General features: G+C 37.0%; 1 protein-coding gene across 1 annotated transcript in view; it reads right to left on the reverse strand.

Annotated features, from left to right (window-relative positions):
* The window catches only part of scg3 (secretogranin III), a 30,056-nt gene extending 21,249 nt beyond the window's left edge, over positions 1–8,807 (reverse strand). Inside the window, exons 1-5 of the mRNA XM_055154954.1 lie at positions 8,703–8,807; positions 7,017–7,069; positions 6,823–6,865; positions 6,446–6,679; positions 241–383 (exon numbers count right to left, since the gene is read on the reverse strand). Coding sequence (XP_055010929.1) covers positions 241–383; positions 6,446–6,679; positions 6,823–6,865; positions 7,017–7,069; positions 8,703–8,802 — 573 coding nt within the window. The 5' untranslated portion in view covers positions 8,803–8,807. The remainder of the gene's footprint in view (positions 1–240; positions 384–6,445; positions 6,680–6,822; positions 6,866–7,016; positions 7,070–8,702) is intronic.
* Between the last annotated feature and the right edge of the window lie 13,864 nt (positions 8,808–22,671).

Genomic DNA, 22,671 nt, shown 5'->3' on the forward strand with positions numbered 1-22,671 from the left:
ATTTATTCACAATTGCCTCAAAAAGTGTAGCATGTTGTTCACTGGATTATAACTTCAGATGGAGGACATGGGGCAGTCTTTGTTAATTTTATTGCTACTGACAGAAAACACATTACTCTTGGAACCAGTTTTGTTTCAGTGTAGATGTACGCAGTAATTACAGAGATACTAACAATAAATTAGCATAAAACATCTGCATTTTGACAAGTAAATTATTCTATTTTGGAACAGTGCACTCACCAGCCCCAGTTTGAGCAGGCGGGATACGATTCGGTCGAACACGCCTCTGTCGTCTTCTTCATAGATTTTGTTAGCAATTTTCTGCACGATGTCTTCAGCCGTCAGAGGAGTACCATCCACCTGACGAAAACTCTCTGGGCCATCTGCTGGAAAATGTAAAAAAAATATATGAATAAAAACATTGTATACATTATCCCGCAGTTGTGGAAAGTAACAGAGATAGCTATTATTTTAACCTGGTTGTTTCTAGGGATATGTCATTGCTCTGCCTGGAATGTTCCACAGTATGACATTAAACAGCTGTACCTTACATTTATTCAGTGGGTTTATAGCTCACAAATACCTAGAAAAACAGGCATTCTGACTGTGTGGTTGCCTCTATACAGATCTGACCTGTAACTTGGCCTGGTTTGGTCTCCATGAAAATAGAAATGAATAGAAATTAAAACCATACTGTGAAACATTCGAGCAAAAACATCTTAAGGAGAAAAGCATTTGACGGACCCTCCACCAGAAAAGTTACACAATGCACCTTTAATATCTGTGCAATGACTTAAGGGTTAGGTTGCACAGCAGATGCTTTACTCAGTGATTGACTCCTAGACTGGACGCGTGTAAAATCCCTCAGTCATCCAGGTAGAATCCATGGCAAAGGAGAAATTCAGTTTGTTACCTGGACAAAAGTTTATTTGGTCGAATACATTTCGCAGCTCATCCAAGCTGCTTCTTCAGTTCTGGTCGCTGGTGGACACTTCCTTATATTTGTCTGAAGGGAGGAACTAACTACACTGAAACTACTCTGAAACTAACACACCTACTTGTTTACAGTTTCTGTTAGTTAGTTAGGTCTATTGAACTGCACAGAGTGTGGGGTCTTATTAGCATAACCATTCAGGGCCATAATGGGTGTTTTCAAACCTCTGGACCTGATGTAGCCAGATCACAAAAGACTTCACACTCTGTGCAGTTCATAGGCCTAGCTAACAAAAGGTTCAAAGTAGTTAGTTAGCTCCTCCCTGCAGACAGACATAAGGAGGTGTCCATCAGCATCTCACCAGAACTGAAGAAGCAGCTTGGATGAGCAGCGAAACGTATTCGACCAAATACATTTTGTCCAGTAAACAAACTGTATTTCTCCTTTGCCATGTCCTAGTTTGGACAATTTCAAATACATAATGTATCGTATATAATAAAGGTAAAAATAAAATCCCTGACCTAAATATAATTCTATAATCATTATTTAGGTATTTATTTACTTTTTCAGCAATACATTTTTTAGCATTTTGAGCTGTATCTGAACAAGTATAAGAGCACACAGACAAGTATACTCCCATGGACCACTATGGAACCTACCTGGACGACTGAAGGATTACACAGCTATAAGGCTACATGGTACTATAAAAGAAAGTACTATTATTTAATGTTGAAAATCACATTGCTTTTTTAACACCATCGTGGTATCAGAATCTGTATCAAATCTATTCCTTAGTATCGCAATCATGTCTGAATAGTTAGTGTCGTGGCAACACTAACCACGACTAAATTAAACTTTGAGAACTGAACTTTCGCAGTGGATTTTTAAGCAGCAGTCTTGTTCTAACCTTTTAGCACAGCAAGAGAATCCCATACGCAGCACAACAATACAAGTGTTCCAGATTGCCTCTTACATAACAGTTCTCATTTCTAAAGGTTGTTGACACAGTTAAAATAGGAATTCAGAAAATGTCTTCAATGAATCATCCACAGATTTGTACAGTGCAACTATTTCAGTGAATGTGAGAAAATAAAGTCCACTCTGTTCGGCTGTTTTTAGAAGTGGAGTAACCGGATCCGTTTGTCATTGCCAAATTTGGATCAATGAAAAGCTCTATTCTGAGCTTTGTGTTTCAGTTAACTCGGGTCACAGGAAGAATCAGGTATAAAATGGCTGTGCATAGAGAAGAAGATACCGGAACAAGCATCACACAAGGTCAAAACACTGACAAACTTTGTAAGCAATGTTTTTCATAACGCTCCTGTTACATTTTTCACATAACTTATTTAAATATTACAAAAATAATATGATTTTTATTTCAATGTCTCTGTTTCAGTCAGCTCAAGTTAAAGGTGGATATTGAAATCAAATTACTGAGAATGCAGTAGAGCAGTAGATGTTTTGCAATTTGTGCTGGTTCATTTATGCAACATAATTTAACAGTGCACTACGTAACCTTTCTGGTGGAGGGTACACCGTCCGCTTGTCTCCATGGAGATGTTACTGTTGTATCTGAAATGTTCTACAGAATGGCATTTAACATATTTACCTCCATCAGGGCTCCCACTCTTTTTCACTGAAATTTCAAAACTTTTCCATGACTTTTTCATGACCTAAAGTGAATTTTACATGACTTTATGGCACCCTACATGTGTAGAGTTGATCATACTTTGGGGGCTAAATATGAAATATTAACCCTTTCCACTGACATTATGGTTTTGTTTTATATTTTTTTAGCATTCAAATACTGTCAGTGCATTTACTGTCACCTCTTTTAAACAAAAGGCGCATACGTTCGGAAATAATCATAATAACCTAATGATAACTTAACAGAACGCTGTAGTTGTGTGAAAGAGGTACTAAAATTCCATGACTTTTCCAAAATTTTCAATGAATTTACAAAATTTAATGACCGTGGGAACCCTGCTCCATGGAGGCATGTGAAACCACCAGGCCAAGTTACAGGTAAGATCTGTAGACAGGCAACCCCGCTCACAGTAAGAAGGAATGGTTTTTGAAGGACTTTTTAAGCAATAAAAACACTGATCAAATAAATAACAGGTATGATTAAAGCCATACTCTGGAGCATTCGAAACAAAGTAATAGTCTACATGGTGATAGGCAGGAAGCAGACGCCGCACCACATAAGACTGACCTTTATTATGATTAAATTACGTAGACGCTATGTGATTTCTCTGTTGTTGTTCCTGTTGCTTTTTGAGGCTCGACTTCCGTCTGAATCAAACACATTTTACACTTATTATGAACACACAAAGAAACGGTTATTTGAGTCAAGGCCAGAGAGCCAAGCTGAAGACTGCAGCGTTTCTAAAGGATATTCACCGGACAAGGATAAAAAACACACGAATGTAAGAAGAATACGGAAACCTGAGGCTCTTAAAGAAAGCATAGACCTTTCCTTGAACTGTCTTGTGTTACTATCAGTGTTAAATCTATACAGTACATGGAGCCTCAGCTATGGTGACGAGATGTTTCAATTGAATTCTGTCGTACAATTGTAAAGAAACTCAGACTTTCATTCATGGAAGTTGCATCTATGATTATTTCCTAAAATAGAGTTTTTTTTCAGTATTGTACTAAATGTCCTTATATTTTTTATTCTCCACAAATCTATAAAAAAAAGTATATACAAAGGTTCACCATATAACATTTCTGATAGAGGTTCTGCCACCTTTTTGTCTCCATAGAGATGTTTTTGTTGCTTTACCTGGAATATTCCACGGTATAAAATAAAGTTAATCTAAACGGAAACATGAAGTGATGACTCCAGGCCAAGTTACAAGTCAGATCTGTGACGAGGTGACCCTGTTCATTGTCATGGTATCCCCAGGTTTGACTACTACAAATTTAACACTTTTTAAGACCTTTTTAAGACCACTTAAATGAAAATTAAGACAACATCGCACCCATTATGCGAGCGAAAAACACCAGATCCAATTCTAATAATGACTCATTACTTTAAATAACAAAAATTACTTTCATTATAAAATCTCATTCAGAATTCATTTTTAGTAGTATGTATTGCTTGTAAAATGGCCAAAAAAAATCATTTATAATATTCTAACAAGAAAAAACTAAAAATTGTTTGCTGATACTCCAAACTGGGTGTTTTTTTTTTTCCGTCCATTTAACATCGCACTGCAGCCCTGTTGAGTTTACAAAAAATAGGCTAATGAAAATTAAGACCTTTGTGTAAAAATAAGACTTTGGCAACATACTTTAAGACTTTTTAAGGCCTTAATTTAGGAACATAAAATTTAAGACCTTTTTAAGACTTTTAAGACCCCGTGGCTACCCTGATTGTAAGAATTCTTGTTTTTTTAAAGTTATCTCTCGCAATAAAAACCTGTAATTGAATAAACGCACGGTAAATAAGTTTAACACTATACTGTGGAACATTCCAAGCAAAGCAATAATATATCCATGAGACAGGAAGGTGACAGACCCTCCACCAGAAAAGTTACACAGTGCACCTTTAGTGCACTAAAGGATTTCTTCAGTGCGGTTTGATGACCGTATGAAGACTAGTGTTATCGTTAACTCGGGGCACATGGGTTAATCTCTCACGTGTGATCTCTGTCTCCCTGCCTCGCCGTGATCCTGTCGCTAACACGTGTTTCCATGGCAGCGCCGTCCATGCACATGGCAGGTTTTCATGCTTTTCTTTTATGACTTGGGACAGTACTTTTGTTAAATATATATCATAGTTTTATGTCAGTTAAATACAGGAAGTAGCGCTGAATTCTACAATTTTACAATTTATTACTTTGTCATAAGCACCAAAAAGTTCCATCCAAAACGCAGGGACAATTTATGCACAAGGAAGGCATTTTCTAAATTAAACATTGATTTACAAATAAAAGTGTTGTCATTTATTGGTAATTATTGTTTAAATTAGACCCTATGGCCCTTTTTAATGGTAAATGGAAGAGATAACAGTCATGAAATTACCTACTACATGTGTAAATCTGCTGCCCATGTTCAACCAGGAAGTAAAATGGATAAAACTTCACTGAAATTACAAAATAATCCAAATACATAGGTATGGTAAATATAATGATGTTAATGATGTTTTAGTGAAATGAGTCTGAGTCTGTCATATGGGCCCTTTGAGTCACTTTCTGCTGTGACACATGCGGCATGTTCAGGCACAGTTCAGATAACACCACCTCACCTCACCTCACCACAGCACTGTCCAATTTAACATGAAACAAACCTATTACCAGCTCACAGCATGAGGCCTGTTAGAGCAGCAAGACAGGAGGGCGGTGCAATATGGCATGAAATGTTTGTGTCAATATTGTCTCCAGGGGAGTCACGAAACAGCAGGTTCACCAAACAACAATGAATCTATCATTAGATGTAAATGTATCAAGTCTTAACTGACACGAGATCCTGTGGTGTTGGATGGAGTGGAGTTCAGACATTGGAGAAATCACGGCTAAACTAAACTAAACTAACTGAATATTTGTTTTAAATAAGAAGGAATTTAAATCAAATCCAAAATGGTGTACAAGGAGCAAAAATAATGACTTGTTTTTGTTTACAATTCTGCCTTGCCCCAACGGCAAGACAGGTTTACAGCCTAAATCCCTAGATTACTATATTTGAGACCATGACATTTGTACAAAGATTTATCATGGCGCAATGGATTCCTACAACCCTGTTATATTATATCGCAGTAGATGATTGAGTGAAATGAAACCCTTTATTAGAGCATTAAAATCTGTACACAGGGGTCTACTTAGGTTGAACTTGAATATTGTTTAATATTTTATTATATATGACATGTAAGAACTATGGCAGCTGGATTAATCACAACTGACTTAAAATCCTAATTTAAATGGGCAAATTAGTAAATGGTAAAGGCTGCAATTTTTTAAGTACCGCAATTTCATCCACAGTCAATTTTGCATATAAAATGCTAACCCAGTAGTTTACAAACATGTTCTAAAATGTGATACTTTAGTACTTTATCAGCTCGATTCAACGTTTTTTGTCAATTCTTTTGGATGCATTTAAATCAGACCTGGGCAGCTACGGGGCCACATACGGCCCTTTGGTCAACTCTGACCAGCCCCTTCAAGGTCATTTACAATCACAAATACAGATATATTTTATAGTTTTACCCCGGGCATGGACTAAAGCTGCATTGCTTTGATTTTAGAGGTGTTTTTTTTATGACATTTTGCGTAAAGCTGCCTCACTTTTTCATTGCTTAGTCATAACATAAACTCTTGTCTTACCAGCTTGTCAAAACAATGATATTTACTGTTTTTTATATATAAAAAAAGAATTACCCACCCCTGATTTAAAGAGTCAACTTTGAGAATCCTATTAGATATTTTTCCCAAATCGTTCAACCCACAGTTTGAATACTCCAATTAGATTTTTCATGGAGTGGTTGTCAAACATACAGTAAGTTCTTACCCTGGTACTTGCCATCGCCCATTCCATTCTTGGTCGAGTCGTAGTCCTCTGCCAATCGCCGGCTCTTGGTAGAGTCTGACTCATCGGGCACGAACTGGTCGCTCTTTTGGCTGCTCTGGTCTGGCACATCTCCGGACTCCATCTTGGATTTCTGGCTCTCAGCCAACGACTTGAGAGCACTGAAGTCATCACTGTCCTGCGCTGTGTCCTTGGAGGCAGCCGGATGTTTGCCCTCTGTATGGAAACAACATGATTACTCAGACAAAATGTTAAAAATAAGATGATAACGAGGCTCTTACTGTAAATGTTGCAATATGAAGACACTCAGCAAAAGGAAATATAGTCATTAATTGATTGCCAATGCGGTTTCCACTTACCGGCTGACAGGACTGTAGCTTTCACACTATCTGCTTCAGCAATCTGGCAACATGACAGATTAAACAAATCATTTCCACTTGCAAGATAGGATCAGATTAACATTGTTTGGTCCAGTATCTATGTACCATGTTTGACAAGTTCTAGTAAAGGAAATTGAACAGGAAATTAAACTGAGATTGATAAACTTACGCACCTGATCTATTAGAGGCTTTTCTTCTGTCAGCTGACGGTTGTACACTGTTTTGTCTGCAACACAAAGAGTTTATAATTAAAAGGAATGATCTAGAAGAGGAAAGTGTGGTGCACTATGTAACATGCCACCTGCTTTTGTTTTGGCTTGAATGGCACTAAATTGATCTTGGATTTCTTTCATTACAGGTGTTTGGATTGAATTGCTCAAAGATACATCAGAAAAACATGCAGTCTTACTGTTGATTAGGGGTGTGCAAAAATATTGAATTATCGATATATGTCGTATCGTTTAATGTGATGATACAGTATTGAAATCGTGGGCTGCTGTGTCAATATATTGCCAAGAGTATTTTTTGGTATATTTTACTAAATTATTTTGTTACAGCACTACGGTTTTGTTGCTTGTTCAGCAGAAGGAAACTTGTTTATGTGACACATTTGACATTTTCACAGTTTTGATGATTAAAATGGGTGTGTTTCATATTCACTTTGCGTTTAACAAAGACTTTTAGTATCACAGACGTGATTTAGCCACTAGTTTTATTGAACCACACTGAATCGATTTGAAATATACCATATCGAATCATATCCAATCGAAAGCTCACTGTATCAAGATATGTATTGTATAGTGGCCTATGTATCGAGGTATGTATCGTATCTGCGACTTCTTAATGATACCCAGCCCTACTGTTGACGTACTTGCCTCATCACAGTATGTAATGCCATACTCTGGAACATTCTAGGCAACGCAATAGCACCTCAATGGATACATGCAGGTTTAATAATAAATAAATAAATACATAATAATACATACAATAAAAATAGTAAATAAATAAATCATGAAAAAAATAATAAGAAGAATACAACAAAATATTAACTTTCTACTAATAAACATGTTTTGATTCATATAATGGACAATTTTAGTCATTAACAAGCTACAGAAAGTATAAGTAATGTTCTTTGTTATTAAACTGTCATGTTGTTGGTTAGATTTGATACTCCTCTCTCTCACTAACCACACCGCAAAGGCAAAGCTAAATCGGATTAACACAAGATTATACCGGGGCTAAAATAGACCACAGGCCGAACCATGGGACCAGACAGACGGCGTGGAAACCCGCCAGACACCGCTGACCTGCGAACCAACTTTGACACTTTTTGTTTTGTTTTCTCGACCATTTATAACCAGAAAACGCAAGTCCAAATGAGTACGGATTGATTGTGAATAAATGTAGAAACAGGAGAACAAAAAAAAGAGAAAGAAAAAAGAACATATGCTAGGGATCAATGGTGAAGATTCAGGAACAAAATCAAGCCTTACCATCGATTGACGGCATATTATTACAACAAACATAACAAATCTAAGCATAATTCCTAAAAATAAATGTTTGTATACGTGCTGCAAAGAATTATAAGTATTATTTTAATGTGATTTGGATCGAGTTTTAGCAGCGATCTCATAAATGTAAGTTTTTTGCGAAGCTAGCTTACTTGTTCAGTAGCATTATTTGTAAAAGCGCATGGCTCATTGTAGCTACCCTTGATTCATTGAACATAATATGATGAAATTAAAACTAAATTCAACCTTTATATGTTTTGAGTGCATACAAAGGCTATTTCAACGGAGTTCGCCCACATGTGTAAGTTTTAAGAAGATCGCTTTATAAAATGTGGTTTGTTCACTCACCCTCTGTGGACGCTGGTGTTGGAAAGGCAAAAGTCTGCATCACTACATTCAACGCAAAAAGCTGAAAAAATACGAACAAAACTGCGTATTTGACCGCCATCCTGGAGACAAGAGGGTGTAGAAATCCCCTGTCCGCCTTTGAACACTGTTTTCTGCTGAAATAGTGGACAGCTCCGGTGGTGCTGAGGAGGCGGCTCTCTCTCCTCCCGCAGCCGCTCTCGGGTCGCTGTGGGCGGGGAAAGGATGGGCAAATCTCCGCTGTCGGTCGGATGTGCGGAATGGACGCCTTGTAAGCGGGTCAGTGTGAGTTATTATAGCCGGGTGATAATGAGGGAGGCTCGGCTCGCCCCTTGTGAGTGAGCCGCTGCATCCCCGCCGTCAGTAATACAGAGATCAGCATTAGGACCTGCCCACCCCACGGCCCACCCACCACAGACCGTAAATATGAAGAGGGAGGGGGCACTGTAAAAATGTGCACCTGTCAATTAGACGCCACCCTGACTGAAAATGAGCATAATAATTACAGCCTAATCTAGACATAAAAGCAAGCATTTATGTGCAACCAAGATAATTAACAATGTTTTAAAAAGCGTCATTACCTACATGATTGGCTGCTTTTGTGGTTACCTGTCTTACACCCTGATCAATTTTTTTTCTTTTTCTTTTCTTTTTTTTTTTTTAAAGCTCAGTTTTTAACATTAGAACGTGTGATTTTAACCAAGTGCAGCATGTGTAATTCAAAGGACACAAGTAATGTTAGTTGTTAGCATAGGTTGTTGTTTGTTTGTTGTTTATTGTTTATTTTTTCTGTATTCATTGAGATTGTGCAAGAGGATAACTAAGAGTGAGCTAAGGAGGTAGCAATGGACATTTGCGATGCTACAGGTTTGTTTGTTTTTTTTACACCAACTGTGGCAGCAAATGTGTCAGAAGACCTTCCAGAGGAAATACTTAGAGCTAATGAGCACAAGGGACTGTTGTATTGTGTGAAATTAACTAAGATGTGCAACCAAGATGATTAAAAATGTTTAAAAAATGCTTCTTTACTTACATGGTTGGCTGCATTTGTGGCTACTTTGCTCAAACCCTGAGCACTTTTTGATGAATTTTTTAACATCATAACATGTGATATTAACCTACTAAAAAGTGCAGCATGTGCAGTTCAAATGACATGCATACTGTGAGTTGTTTAGTTGTTAGTTTTTCCCATATTCATGGAGATTGCACAAGAGGCAAGGAGCCAGCTATGGACATGCTACAGGGTTTTTTACACCATCTGTAGCAGCAAATGTGGCAGAAGACCTTCCAGAAGAAACACTTTGAGGGAATGAACCATTTCTTCACCAATCAAAACACCAGAGTGAAGTAAGAATGAGGCCTTTGCTGTTGTGTTCACCTGGCGCCCTCTGGAGGCTGCTGTGATGCTGCAGGACACAGAGGAGGGACACATTTAGCTCTTCCTCTCCTCAATCTGCCCTGTCACAGATCTGCTGACCCTCCCCGACCAGTCCTCCTGTTAAACTGACCTGAGACCTTTGATTGAGGCACAAAGGCCACTGAGACGCCCAGCGTTAATGGTGTTGCAGCAAAACTTGAATTTCCCAAGGGATCAATAATCTCTCTCTCACATCTTCATCTGCTAGGCCTATACATTTAGCCTGCTTCATTTACTGTTTTGATAAAATTGTAGAGCATTCAGAGTAATTTTTCAGACACTACTCACTTCCCCACAATAAGTATATGACATGAAGTAAAATGACTTGATTACTTTTCTTCAACTACTACTTTTTACTTCTATTTGACAAATAGTAACTGACTAAAATTTTGAAGAAGTTTTCAAATGTGCTATACAAATAATTTGACTTGACTTTCTTTCTGGTGGAGTGTCCGCTGTCTCATGGAAATGTTATTGCTTTGACTGGACTGTCCCACAGTATGGCATTAAATATATCTTACTTCTTATTCAAGGTTGCTTTTATTTATCATAAGCTTGCATTCTATGATATAAATATTGAGACATTTCAAGGAAAACATCTTGAGACATGCGTCTAGACAGATAAGAACAGAAATGAATAGACTTGTTATCCTTATTTGACCTTTTGCATATAGCTGAGGTATATTTTCATTACTTTATTCCTATATTTTATTTTATTTTTGCTTGTACATAAACATTTATATAATTATGTGATTATTGTCACTTATTTAGAATGTATTATTTCCATTTACATTTTTTCTCTTTATTATATGTATCATGTCCACCTAATTTCCACTGTGGATGAATAAAGTGAGGGTGAATGTGAGGAACTGGACTTGTGCTTCTTATTTTCACACTTTACACACTCCCCGTTCCATTACCGTCTGTTTAATATAACGTCATTGTTGTTCCCTATTGGCTGGACAAATGAACCTCTGCGGCCAAATCGACAGCACAGTCTCTGCAGTGACAAATATAGCAGCATGACAGGGATTTTTAAAAGCAGCATCAACAATGAAAAAAAGCTTATCTTCTTTCCACCAGATAAAGTCTTGGGCTATTTAAAGCAGGAACTGTGTGGCAGCTAAACACAGCTCATACAAATGGATATTACACAAGTCTAGCCCCTACTTCTTATACTTTTTTTTTCCTAAATTGAAGGATAGTCTGGGCAATGTGGTGATATAAACCAAATCATGACCTCATCCCTGTGGCAGTCTGCTACTTTAGTCCAATTGTCACGACTCATGATTGAACAATGATCCGTTTATTGCAGCCCAGTGGTCAAACACAGACACTGTCCTTTCATGGCCTGAGTGAGTGACAGGTGGATTTACCCAATTACAATGAAATGTGAACTGAAGAAGCAGATATTTCTAGTTACATCTTAAAGCAGGGGTCTCCAACCTGTAGCTGGGGAGCTACCAGTAGCTCTCCACCCCATTCCTAGTAGCTCGCCAAGGGATTTCTGAATTACATCTATTGTATTGAATAAGTAAAATTTGAGGTGACACTTTAGATTAGGGACCACATATTAATAGATAGTTAATAGTAAAATGCTTAATTATATTTTTGTGTTACCCGGGTGTTACCAAATTTGAAAATTATATGCCTGTTAGCATTTTACATGTATCATTTTGATGCCTAACTTTGTACTCTAATAAGTGAATAATGGTTTGTCTTTTATAGGCATTTAACTTTACCTCATCTAAGGCTCACCATGGCTGTTATATTTATTACATTTCTTGTGACTGATAAAACTAGTAACTCTCTGCCATTTTCGTTTTGTAAAAGTAGCTCACTAGAGCAAAAAAGGTTGGAGACCCCATCTTAAAGGCTGCGTACATGTAGTGTAAGAGTTGTGATGAAATCAAAATTGTGATCTGGCTCCAGTAAATCATGATATATATATTTTCTGGTACTGCCCACCCCTACAAGTCTACACAATATCTTCGGCATATACACTATATGTATGTTTTTTCCCCAGTTGTTCAGCTTTTCTCTGTTATAACTGTAGACTACACAAAGACTGTCATGGGTCACTCTGTGCAAGCTTCACTCCACAGCCAATGGCACTTTCAGTAATAAAGATACATTAAAACTGATGTTATGTATGTATGGTATTATGTATGGTCTATCTATCCATCTATCTATCTAAAATACACATGTGGTTTAAAGCTGGGGTACCTAATTGTCAAAACATGAAAAATTAAGTCTGTAAAGTCTTTAAATCACTAGTTCTCATGTCGCCAGTATTCGCATGCAAGAAATATTTGGCCTCTCCCACAGATTTAGAACAGCTTTTTCAGACAGAAAAGTGAACAGACCTCCCGTCACCCTTGGACAACCAACAAACTCTCATCTCAAAGCTTCATATAGTGATTAACATAGCTCAAGTTTGCACTAAATAAAACATTTTCTAATAAGATAAAGACACAACTTTCTGCTTTTACAATACACTTTCCGGGTGTGTCATTTATAAGAGAAAAAAGTTGTGTACTTCATCTTTAAATGCTTGTATGCTTGTGTAACTTTCTAATTTTAGTCTGCAATCAATTAAGTCAACAGACAGGGACCTCAGACTAAGCAATTACCTAATAGATTTTTTATTTTTTTTTGCAGTGCAGCAGGAGAAGCCCAGCCCTCTCTGTGCGTCACCCAATCTGCGTCACAGTTGTAGATCTTCCACTGTCCTGTCAATAGGAACCTTTATTAAAACAGCTGCAATTAGGAGCACAGGGACAATGCGACTTTTATTATTCCAGCCTTTATAACCTCTTGTTTTCTGATGGTGCTAATTACGCAGTGTGCAGTCCCTGTGAGGTGATAGGGGAGGACTTATCTGATCTATAGCCCGCTCCCTCCAGTATCCTGATAATTTAATTTGCCACATGTTGTATTGAACTCATAAGGAAAGGCTGAGGGGGACAGACTACGAGGTGGTTGTTGGTACAGTCATAATGAATCTCCTATGAACAAAGCCCATCAGCAGAGTTTCCAATTGGAACCAAAGTTACATCTGTTTTTATTGAGTCAATTTAGTATCCAGACAATAGCCAAACACAAACAAAAAAAGAGAGAGGGAGAGAGATTTGTTTGAGTTAGATCCGTGTATCATTCATTCATTCATTTTTCAAAATAAAACCAAAAATAATAAGAAAAAAAAAAAACTGTTTTCTTCATTATTTGTCTCCAAAAACTAAATGAAAAAAATTTATAACGATTCGTTTTTTCAATTTTCGATTTTGTGTATAAATGAATAATGGAAAAAACGGATAATGGCCGTTTCCCGTTTCCGGACTTAAACTGCGATGCCGAACTTTTGCACCGCACACGGACTGAACCCAGAACCAGGACTGAACCAGGAGTGAACCAGGAGTGTCGGGATGGGCCCAGAGGTGTGCACACATAGACTGATCAGGACTGAGACCGGGACTAAAACAGGACTACACCAGAACTAAACCAGGACTGAACCAGGACTGAACCAGTACTGAACCAGTACTGAACCAGGACTGAACCAGGTCCCAGTCTCAGTCCCGGTCTGGTCCTGGTCTCAGTCCTGGTTCAATCCTGGATCAATCCTGATTCAGTCAGCATGAGGTGCAAAAAGTCCGAATCGCATCATTTTGGTTTTGGAGACAAATAATGAAGAAAATAGTTTGTATACTAATAGTTAATACTTCGTTTTCTTAATTTTGGTTTCATTTTGAAAAACGAATGAACGAATGGTACACAGATTAAGCTAAATACATTTTTGGTTGCATGATATCTGAAATTATCTCTTGTGAGCTTTAAGCCATCTTATAATGTTGTTACCACCTCAGAAACATACCCAGAGTCTGTGCTTTGTTTCATTCACATGTTTGAGTAACACTATTATTAGTCTCTCTACATTGCCAAAGCTCAAAATGCTCTGTTTGAAGCTGTTTGGAGTTTGAAAACATGCATTTTGAACTCTGGAGATGTAGACTAATAATAAATGGTTACTCAAACATGTATAATTAAACAAAGCACAAGTCTGGGTATGTTCTTTTCTTTATTTATGTTATGATAAAATAATATTAAACTTCCTCAATGTACCAACACATCAATTTGCAACTGCTGTATTTAAAGAACTGTAGTCTGTGTCATTTTAAATTTCTTAGTAATTTATTTTATTTTAGTCCAAAATTGCATACTGTATCCTTAAATAATCAAAATTTTAACATCACAGCACAGCAGTTTTTAAACCTGAAGTCCCATATTGCATCTTGGCATATTTGTGGAGAAATCGAGGAGATATTTAAGGCTTTCTATTATCTCCCACCCACTCAGAGTGTGTAGGCAAAGACTGGCTCACATAGTACTCTGTGTTCCTGTGTTATTGCAGTGCCGTGAGAGACTGCAGACTGTCAGGAAAGAGACAGATTCATACAGCACAGATAATGCCACGAGTCTTGAATTATTTGTCATTACATGATTCTGTGTTGCATAATGACAATTGAATAAAATATGGTATAGTTGTTGTCATTTGGAAATTTTTACCTACAATTTTACCTGTTCTACAATGTTGATCTATCAGAAGCAGTAGACAACTCATCTGCAGATTTTTTGTTTAGTTCATGGTTGGGATTAGCCTGATTCATGAGCCGATTTCATTTCGTGGAAACCGTTTGACCTCACAGCATTAGGATTCATTCCCTTGACTGTAGGTGGGTACTTTTTTTTTTTTTTAACCAATCGCTGCTATTTGGTTATGACGGTTATGATTTGGTTATGATTATAATGCGCCAAATACCGTAGGAACAAGGGCAATAATGTCTTTCCTCTTGATAAAATTCACCAAACATCCTCTTTGTTACAGCTTTAAATCCTCGATCTTGGGAATTGTTGCCAACACAGAATGTCTGTCTTCGTCTACATCCATCTCGACCGCTGTGTTTACTGTTGTGCTGTACCGCAAAAAGGAACCCAGACAGGCGCTTGAGTTTGACATCATGGCTTCACAATTCTTCGCTGATTAGCCAGTTTCTGATTTCCGATTATTCTGATTCCTGACATAGTTGCTGGAGAAAAATGAAACTGAGCGGAGGCACTAGATGGCACCAGCCTGGTTAGGTTGGGGTAAGAGTTAAAGGGGAAATTTCAATGTTGCAACGCCAAGAAGAAGAAATCAAAATAATAAAAGTTCCTATGTTACACCATTTTCTGATCTATGTATATAGTGTTCAGTGTTTCCTCATCAAAAACATACCTGGAGTTGTGTTTTGTTTCATTCACATATGATTAACACATGCTATAGTTCTTTTGTCAAACTGAAAACATTGTTCCACCTTGTGATGTCATGTGGTAATACATAAAGTGCTCCTTTGTGTATTTATACTTCATACACCTTCACTAGAATAATGGATGATTTCAACCCTTGAAATGCCAATTTCTAATAAACAAAACATTTTAAAAAATCACTGTTAACATGAAAATGGTCCCTTCATGACATTAAAAGGTGGAACAGAGCATTTTGAGGTTTGGAGATGCAAAGAAACTAATAATAAAGTAATTCTCAATTATGTGTGAATGAAACAAAACACAACTCCTGGTATGTTTCTGAGGAGGCAAAAGTATAACATGGTTAAACAGAGGAGTAGTTTTTTAAGTTTATCATAGGTAAAGACACAGCATCTCCCAAACTGCAGCTTGCTGACATTTGGTTTAGAGGAGAAACAGGTGTCCATATGATTCAGGCTGGTCTGTGTTGCCTGTTTGGAAATCACAACAGCCTATAGTACAAAGGGTGCCTGATTGGTCATATATAAAATTTATGAAGCCTGCTCTATAAATAAACGCTATGAATATTAAATGAAGCGTGTATGATTCAGGTTTTTCCATTTCAGTGCGCTCATTAAAAGTAGTAACGTTACATGAGTCATTCATCCACCAGCAAACTCCAAATAATATGGAATTTGTATCAGTCCTGGAAATGTTTGTTAAATTCATTGTTTTTGAATAGTGATGATGATTCCCTAAAAGGTGCACTGTGTAACTTTTCTGGTAGAGGGTCCACTCACTGCTCGTTTCTATGGAGATGTTATTGCTTTGTATGGAATGGGCCACGATATGGTATTAGGTAGTGTTGTAGTCAAGACCGCACTAATCAAGACAAAGACCTGTCCGAGACCACAGGTTCCGAGACCAGGACAAGACCAAGACCTCTGAGGGTTGAGACCGAGACAAGACAGAGACTTTTAAAAGCCAAGACCAAGACAAGACCAAAACGATGGCCCATCGAGACCAAATCGAGACCATCTTTGTAATTTTTGACATTTATTTATATTTTACAGTTATTTTGGCACATATATATCAATGTGTTTATAAATTTATCTCAATTTTATCATTCGTCGAGTGTCAGACCTCAAGACAAGACCGAGACAAGACAGAGTCCAAGCACCTTCAAGACCGAGACAAGACAAGACCAAGTCCAAGCGCCTTCAAGTCAGAGACAAGAATGAATCCAAAAGCGGTTGAGTCTAAAACGAGACCAAGACCACAAAAAAAAAAAAAAAAAAAAAAAAAGAGGTTGGTTTCAAGACCAAAACCGGTCTCAAGTACTACAACACTAGTATTAGGTTTGTCTATTTCCATAAAAACAAGCATGTGATGTCACCAAGCTAAGTGAACACACACACAGTAAGAATGGATGTATTTCAAGGTAATAAATCCAACTTTAATTTGAACTTCGTTTAATGCTGTAGTGTGGAATATTTTAGATAAAGCAATAACATCATCACAGAAGGAAAGTTGACGCACTGCACCTATAAATGTATTTTTCCTGCATTTGCTGGACTACAGCAATCTCTAAAAATAAAAATCACTGTTCCTTACCTTATAGCTACAAAGTTCATTATCTCACAATTTTCATCTATTTGTGAGAACTTAAAGTGTGTATTTGTGTTGTATTGGAAAGGTATTTTAGGCACCAAATGATGCTGCAATAGTTGGCAAAGAAACTGCATAATAAATAAGTATTCAGGAAAATGCAACAACAACATGCAATGGTTGTAACATTGTGAGGGCATTGTAGATTCAGATTCAAAACTATGGGTTAGATGGGAGAATAATTAGGCCATACTCATTCCCTTAAATTTGTTTTTGTGATGTGTAGTCATTTTTTAAAATAATTTTTTTATTTTTATTTTTTTGCATCCACCCACAAATCTGACCATGTCCTAGTGGAGTCACCAGTTTTTCTCCGCGGATATTAATACATTTAATGACAGACTGTGAAACAGAAAAAATAAACAGACATGGTGACAGTAAACAACACCATAAAAGTTACACAGTGCGCCCTTGCAGTTGTAAAACAGATGTTTAAAATGTAAAGTGTATTATGTAACATTTTTTCATGACTGTTTGTGTTGTTTTGCATTCTGTACCTGGTGAAAATGATGACTCTGCTTTCTGTCCTTAGCCCTCTGGACTGACGCCAAAGACTCATACACGCGCCTATAGTCTTTATGAGGAGAGGAGGGAGATAAATCACCTACAAAGAAGAACACATCTAATCATCTAAAACGGTCCGTGGCGCGTGCTTCATCACAGCAAGTTTTATTAAGAAAGTGTACGTGCCTTTCCTCTGAATGTGAGTCGAGACTGACCCCTGGTGGTCAATAAATGTAAATCTCCTCCTCAGTATTAATTCAGAATCAGAAAATCCTTTAGTTTATTTCCATAATCAGTGAACAGAATTAATAAATGCGTTGTAATGAAGAATGAAGCATCGCACATATATTTGATTAAAGCATTTCCATCACCACAGCCTGGTGATGAAGAGACTTATTGAATCTACTTTGATGCTATACCTCCCTTGGTCCATTAGAGGGCGCAAGATGGAAACATAAGTACCATCTCATAATATAATTTGATGAAGTCATTGATGTCAGTGTTCTAACATGAAAGAGTAAATTTGATTTAATCGATTTTTTAGAACTAAAACAAAAGTCAAAATAGATTAGTTTAGTTTATTTATTTTAATGAAACAGGGACAGTCCACAATATACATTAACCTTAACACGAGATTGTACCAGGTTGTAGCACCAGTGTGAATTGATTGTATTTAATTTACCTTAGATATCAGCCATTCTTCCTGGAAAACTGTAAATAGATTGGGACAAAACTGAAGTAAAAGAAATAGAGCAGAGCCTGGGTACCTGGGACCTATGTACCTCATTGAGAAACCTTAATATGTAATAGCCTGCTTTACTGATTGAGTCTCTGATGTAAATTTCTTTGTATCAGTTGTCAAAGTTTTTCAACTCTCCCCTCTCTTATAGTATAGAAATAGTATAGTATATAATCCTGTATCCATAAATGCCACAAGAGGCAAAGATACTGAAACAATAATGTCCACAGACAGACAGAGGGTTAGACAGAGTTCAGGCACTGGAGTCTGTGGTGTATTTGGGTCGGCTTGATAATAAGCTCACTGCAGGCTCTTTTCTCTCTCAGAAGCTGGGTTCCTACAAAACAAATGGAGCTCTGTGTGCACTGAGCTGTACGCGTGACTGTGGTCGAGTTCATAAGGACACAGAAACCACTCAAAAGTTATGCAAAACCCAAATTTGTGGTGAGTTTGTGATAAATTAGTTGCACTGATTTGTTTGGGTGACAGGGAATTAGCAGTTTATGACCACTGGAGGGCTCTGTTTCCATTTCATAATATGACTTAGATTAATTACACTTTCCTTTAATATTTGAAATTATTTAACATTTACTTGGAGTTACAAGTCAAAAAGAAGGCATGTTTTTTAAGGAATTGTTTTATTTATTTATTTACTGCAAAAAAAAACAAAAAAACCATGACTTCCAGATATTCGTAGATTCGGACACTTCTTGACCTATGACCTTCTGCTGAAACTTATCTGTGTTTTGAGTTTCATCGCATGAGTCTGTAGCTTGAGGCTCAGTCTTAACATTGTAATTTCAAACAACATAAATGTCACGAAGTAGATAAGTCTTTGTATTTTAAAGTTTACTTCTTGGAGCCTTTTCTGATAATGGACCTGTACTTTTCAGTAATTCTCAGATTCAGGAATATCACATGTTAAAATCCTAAACAGAAGAAGCTCATGTGATGCTCCTGTGTATGATGTGGACCTAGAGCTGAAAATATGGGTGCACAATTCATAGCCCAGATGAATGAACACTTTTGCAAACTTAACTCTCTATATCTCTCTCTCCAAGCCTAGTTATTCAGATTTTTTTTTTTTAACCAAAGTTTGTTTGGTATCAGTATTCATTATAATTTTTGAAACTCTGTAATGAATAGGGAGGGGTGGGTGAACAATTTCCAAAAAGACAGAAAGTTTTCAGTTTTTCTTCTTCCCACTCCTTTCGAGAAATGTGCTTTTCTGTTGTTTACAAAGTGTATGTAATATCTCTTTTGGCACAAACTCGGAATAAAAACTAATCAATCAGTCAAACTTAAAGCCAGAATATGTCACTATGTTAAAAATAGCCTTTTTTGTGTGTATTGCACTCAAAAACGTGTCCTTACTTTGTGTGGGATTGCATGGCCACAAACCTGACCCTTACTTGGCCTGGAGGAGGGTCCATTTCTGCTTGTTTCTATAAATATGTTGTTCCTTTGCATTAATTTTCCACAGTATTTTATAAAACATGTCTATTTCCATGAAGAATGTTCAGAACTGTTCCATGGAATCATGCAGAAAGTGACTGCACATTTAACAAGAGCATCAGATGGTAAATCCCTGTCTGTTTCCTCCAGCACTAGTGTAATCTCTCTCTGTATTATCTCCATATACACTAGAACACCACACTTTTTCAAGTTTTTTACTGTTTACTGTTAACCAGTGAACGTATTCTAAACTTTTGATTCATAAAAGTGTCCACCTTTGGCAGGTATAACAGCTGAACACACTCATGGCTTGTTCTTTTTACATTAGAAATCAAATATTCTTCTGAAAGTTCTTCCCAAGTCTGTTGCAGAAGTTCCCATAAATGTGCGGCACTTGTAGGTTGTTTGACTTTCACTCTGTCCAGTTCATCCAAAACCAGCTCGATGGGGTTTAAGTCTGGAGACTGTGCTGGACACTCCATGTTTTCCAGTTTACCATTTTGTTCTTTTTTCCTGAGGTAGTTTTGGCAGAGCTTTGACTTGTGTTTTGTATTTTTTTATCTTTTTTATTAACCTCTGGCTGTTCAGTTCTTACCTTTGTAACATTTCTAGCTCTTCACTTAACTTGCATGAGTTGAATTGCAATAAATAACTGGAAAGATTTGGATGTTCTAAAACTTTTGACCGGTCGTGTACCTGGAGTTGTGTTTTGTTTAATTAACACATGTTTAACACAGAAACCCTGCATATTTAGGCTGAGTTCTTCTGTCAAAACATTCCTTTTGATGTCATGTGGTAAGGAAATGCTCCACTGAGTTTTTAAACTTCATACACCTTCATTAATTTCAGCCCTGGAAGTGCCAATTTCTTCTGAACAAAAGTAAAAGGAGCTGTTGACTTGAAAACTTGAAAACTACTGCTTCATGGCATCACAAAGTGGAACAGATCATTTTGTGCTTTGGAGAAACAAACTAATACACCACAAAAAAAAAAAAAAAAAGTTAAGATCACTTGAGTTAAGAAAGTTTTATTATGATTTCAGTAAATTTCACTTGACAAGTAAAATTATCTGCCAATGGAACAAGACTTTTTGTACTTAAAATATGAAAATACAACAAAACAACAACTCTTTGCCCTTAAAATAAGAAATAAAATCGAATGTTGCTTGAATTGAGCAAAACACACTTATTCCATTTGTACATAATTTTATTTGTCACGTTTAATCAAAGTAAAATGTTCTTAATTTAAGTCATTTTAACTTAACTAGATATTACTTTTTGCAGTGTAATAAAGGGTTAGTTAAACAAGTGTGAATAAAACAACTGTGTGAACAATATTTTAATATTTTAACATGACTTAAAGCTCACGAGAGTCCTTTAAAGACCTTTAAAGTTTCAATTACAATAAATATTTACAAGTTTTAGCTCTAAAGATTTCTGGATCATTGGCTCATGCATGAAACTGATTAAGTATTAAGAGATCACGGCCAAAGATTTATTATGTGAATCTAACCACATCAAAACAACTAAGTCAGTTTTCTCATTTTGGCTGAGTTTTAGCCAGTAAATAAAGTTAAAGCAAATACCTCACTGCCTTTTTCTGCCCCCTCTCTTCCAAGTAACTGAACCCTCATAATTTGCTAGTGACAGTGGTGGTTGAGTGGGTGGTCTCCATTTTTGGTGTTCCCCGGAGAGTGGTCGCTGCGCAAAATTGGTCATCTTCCTCACTTCCTGTCCAAGTAAGTCATCTGGACCCACACCAGTACCACACAGAGTTTAATGGGCCGTAAATGACAAATCACCGATCACAAATCCTCACAGTCGTTAAATATAAGGTCTGGAGATGGGCTCAAATGGAGGGTAAACCAGAAGTCTGCAGCTCTCATCAGAGTTAGTACCATCCGTAAAATTTATAGGCTGAAACTTAAGCTGGTATTTTATGTATGAGAGAGATGTGAAAATCTTCTTAACTTTCAGCTTGGAGTTAGTTCAGGAAAATGAGTAAATCAAATCTGGCGTGCAGCGTTTTATGGTTGGATTAGGGTTTGTGAAAAATACTTAGCCAGCTCCGTGGGTTAACAATTTCCAAAAAGATAGTGAGTTTTAATTTACAAGTGTTGGAACATTCAAAACCACTAAAGAGTTTATTTTGTAATCTGAAGATACAACCGGACTAATAGTTTAAAATAAATATTGTCTGTAAACTATATCATGTGATTTGATGTTTGCTTAAAGGTGCACTATGAAACTTTTTGGGTTGGGGGTCCGTCACCTGCTTGTTTCTGTGGATACGTGATTACTCTGCCTGGAATGTTCCACAGTATGACATTAAACAGCTACAGGTAGTTTTATAGCTCAAAAATACCAAGAAAAACAGCCAATCTGACTGTGAGTGGGGTCGCCTCTCCACAGATCTGACCTGTAACTTGGTTTGGTTTGGCCTCCACGTAGAAAGGTTTAATGCTGTACTGTGAAATCTCCATGGAGACAGGCATTTGATGGACCCTCCACCAAAAAAAGTTACACAATGCACCTTTAAACAAACCTTGGTCAGTGCTATTACAGTTTAGTGTTTTAGATTCTGCATTAAAGCCATAGTATGTAAATTTTTTAGCCAAAAAAATACACTAAAATAAAAGCCTTTATTTTAGTTTTGTCATGTGTTCGCACTCTGACCCTGACTCTTATTTGGAATGGATCAAAGGAAGAGAAACAAAACTCTTATTTGTTTCCATGGAAATTTTGTTCATTTGGTTATAATATTCCACAGTATGTACATCATATCTATTTTTGAATGTTCCAAAGTATTGTTTTAACTTTCCGTTTGGAGTCATGCAGGTGACATGCCACCCCCAGAATGTCCCATACTGTACCTGTAAATAAACT

This window comes from Boleophthalmus pectinirostris, unplaced genomic scaffold (assembly GCF_026225935.1).
Source record: "Boleophthalmus pectinirostris isolate CB_2022bp ecotype Guang Dong unplaced genomic scaffold, ASM2622593v1 HiC_scaffold_19, whole genome shotgun sequence".
NCBI lineage: Eukaryota > Metazoa > Chordata > Actinopteri > Gobiiformes > Gobiidae > Boleophthalmus > Boleophthalmus pectinirostris.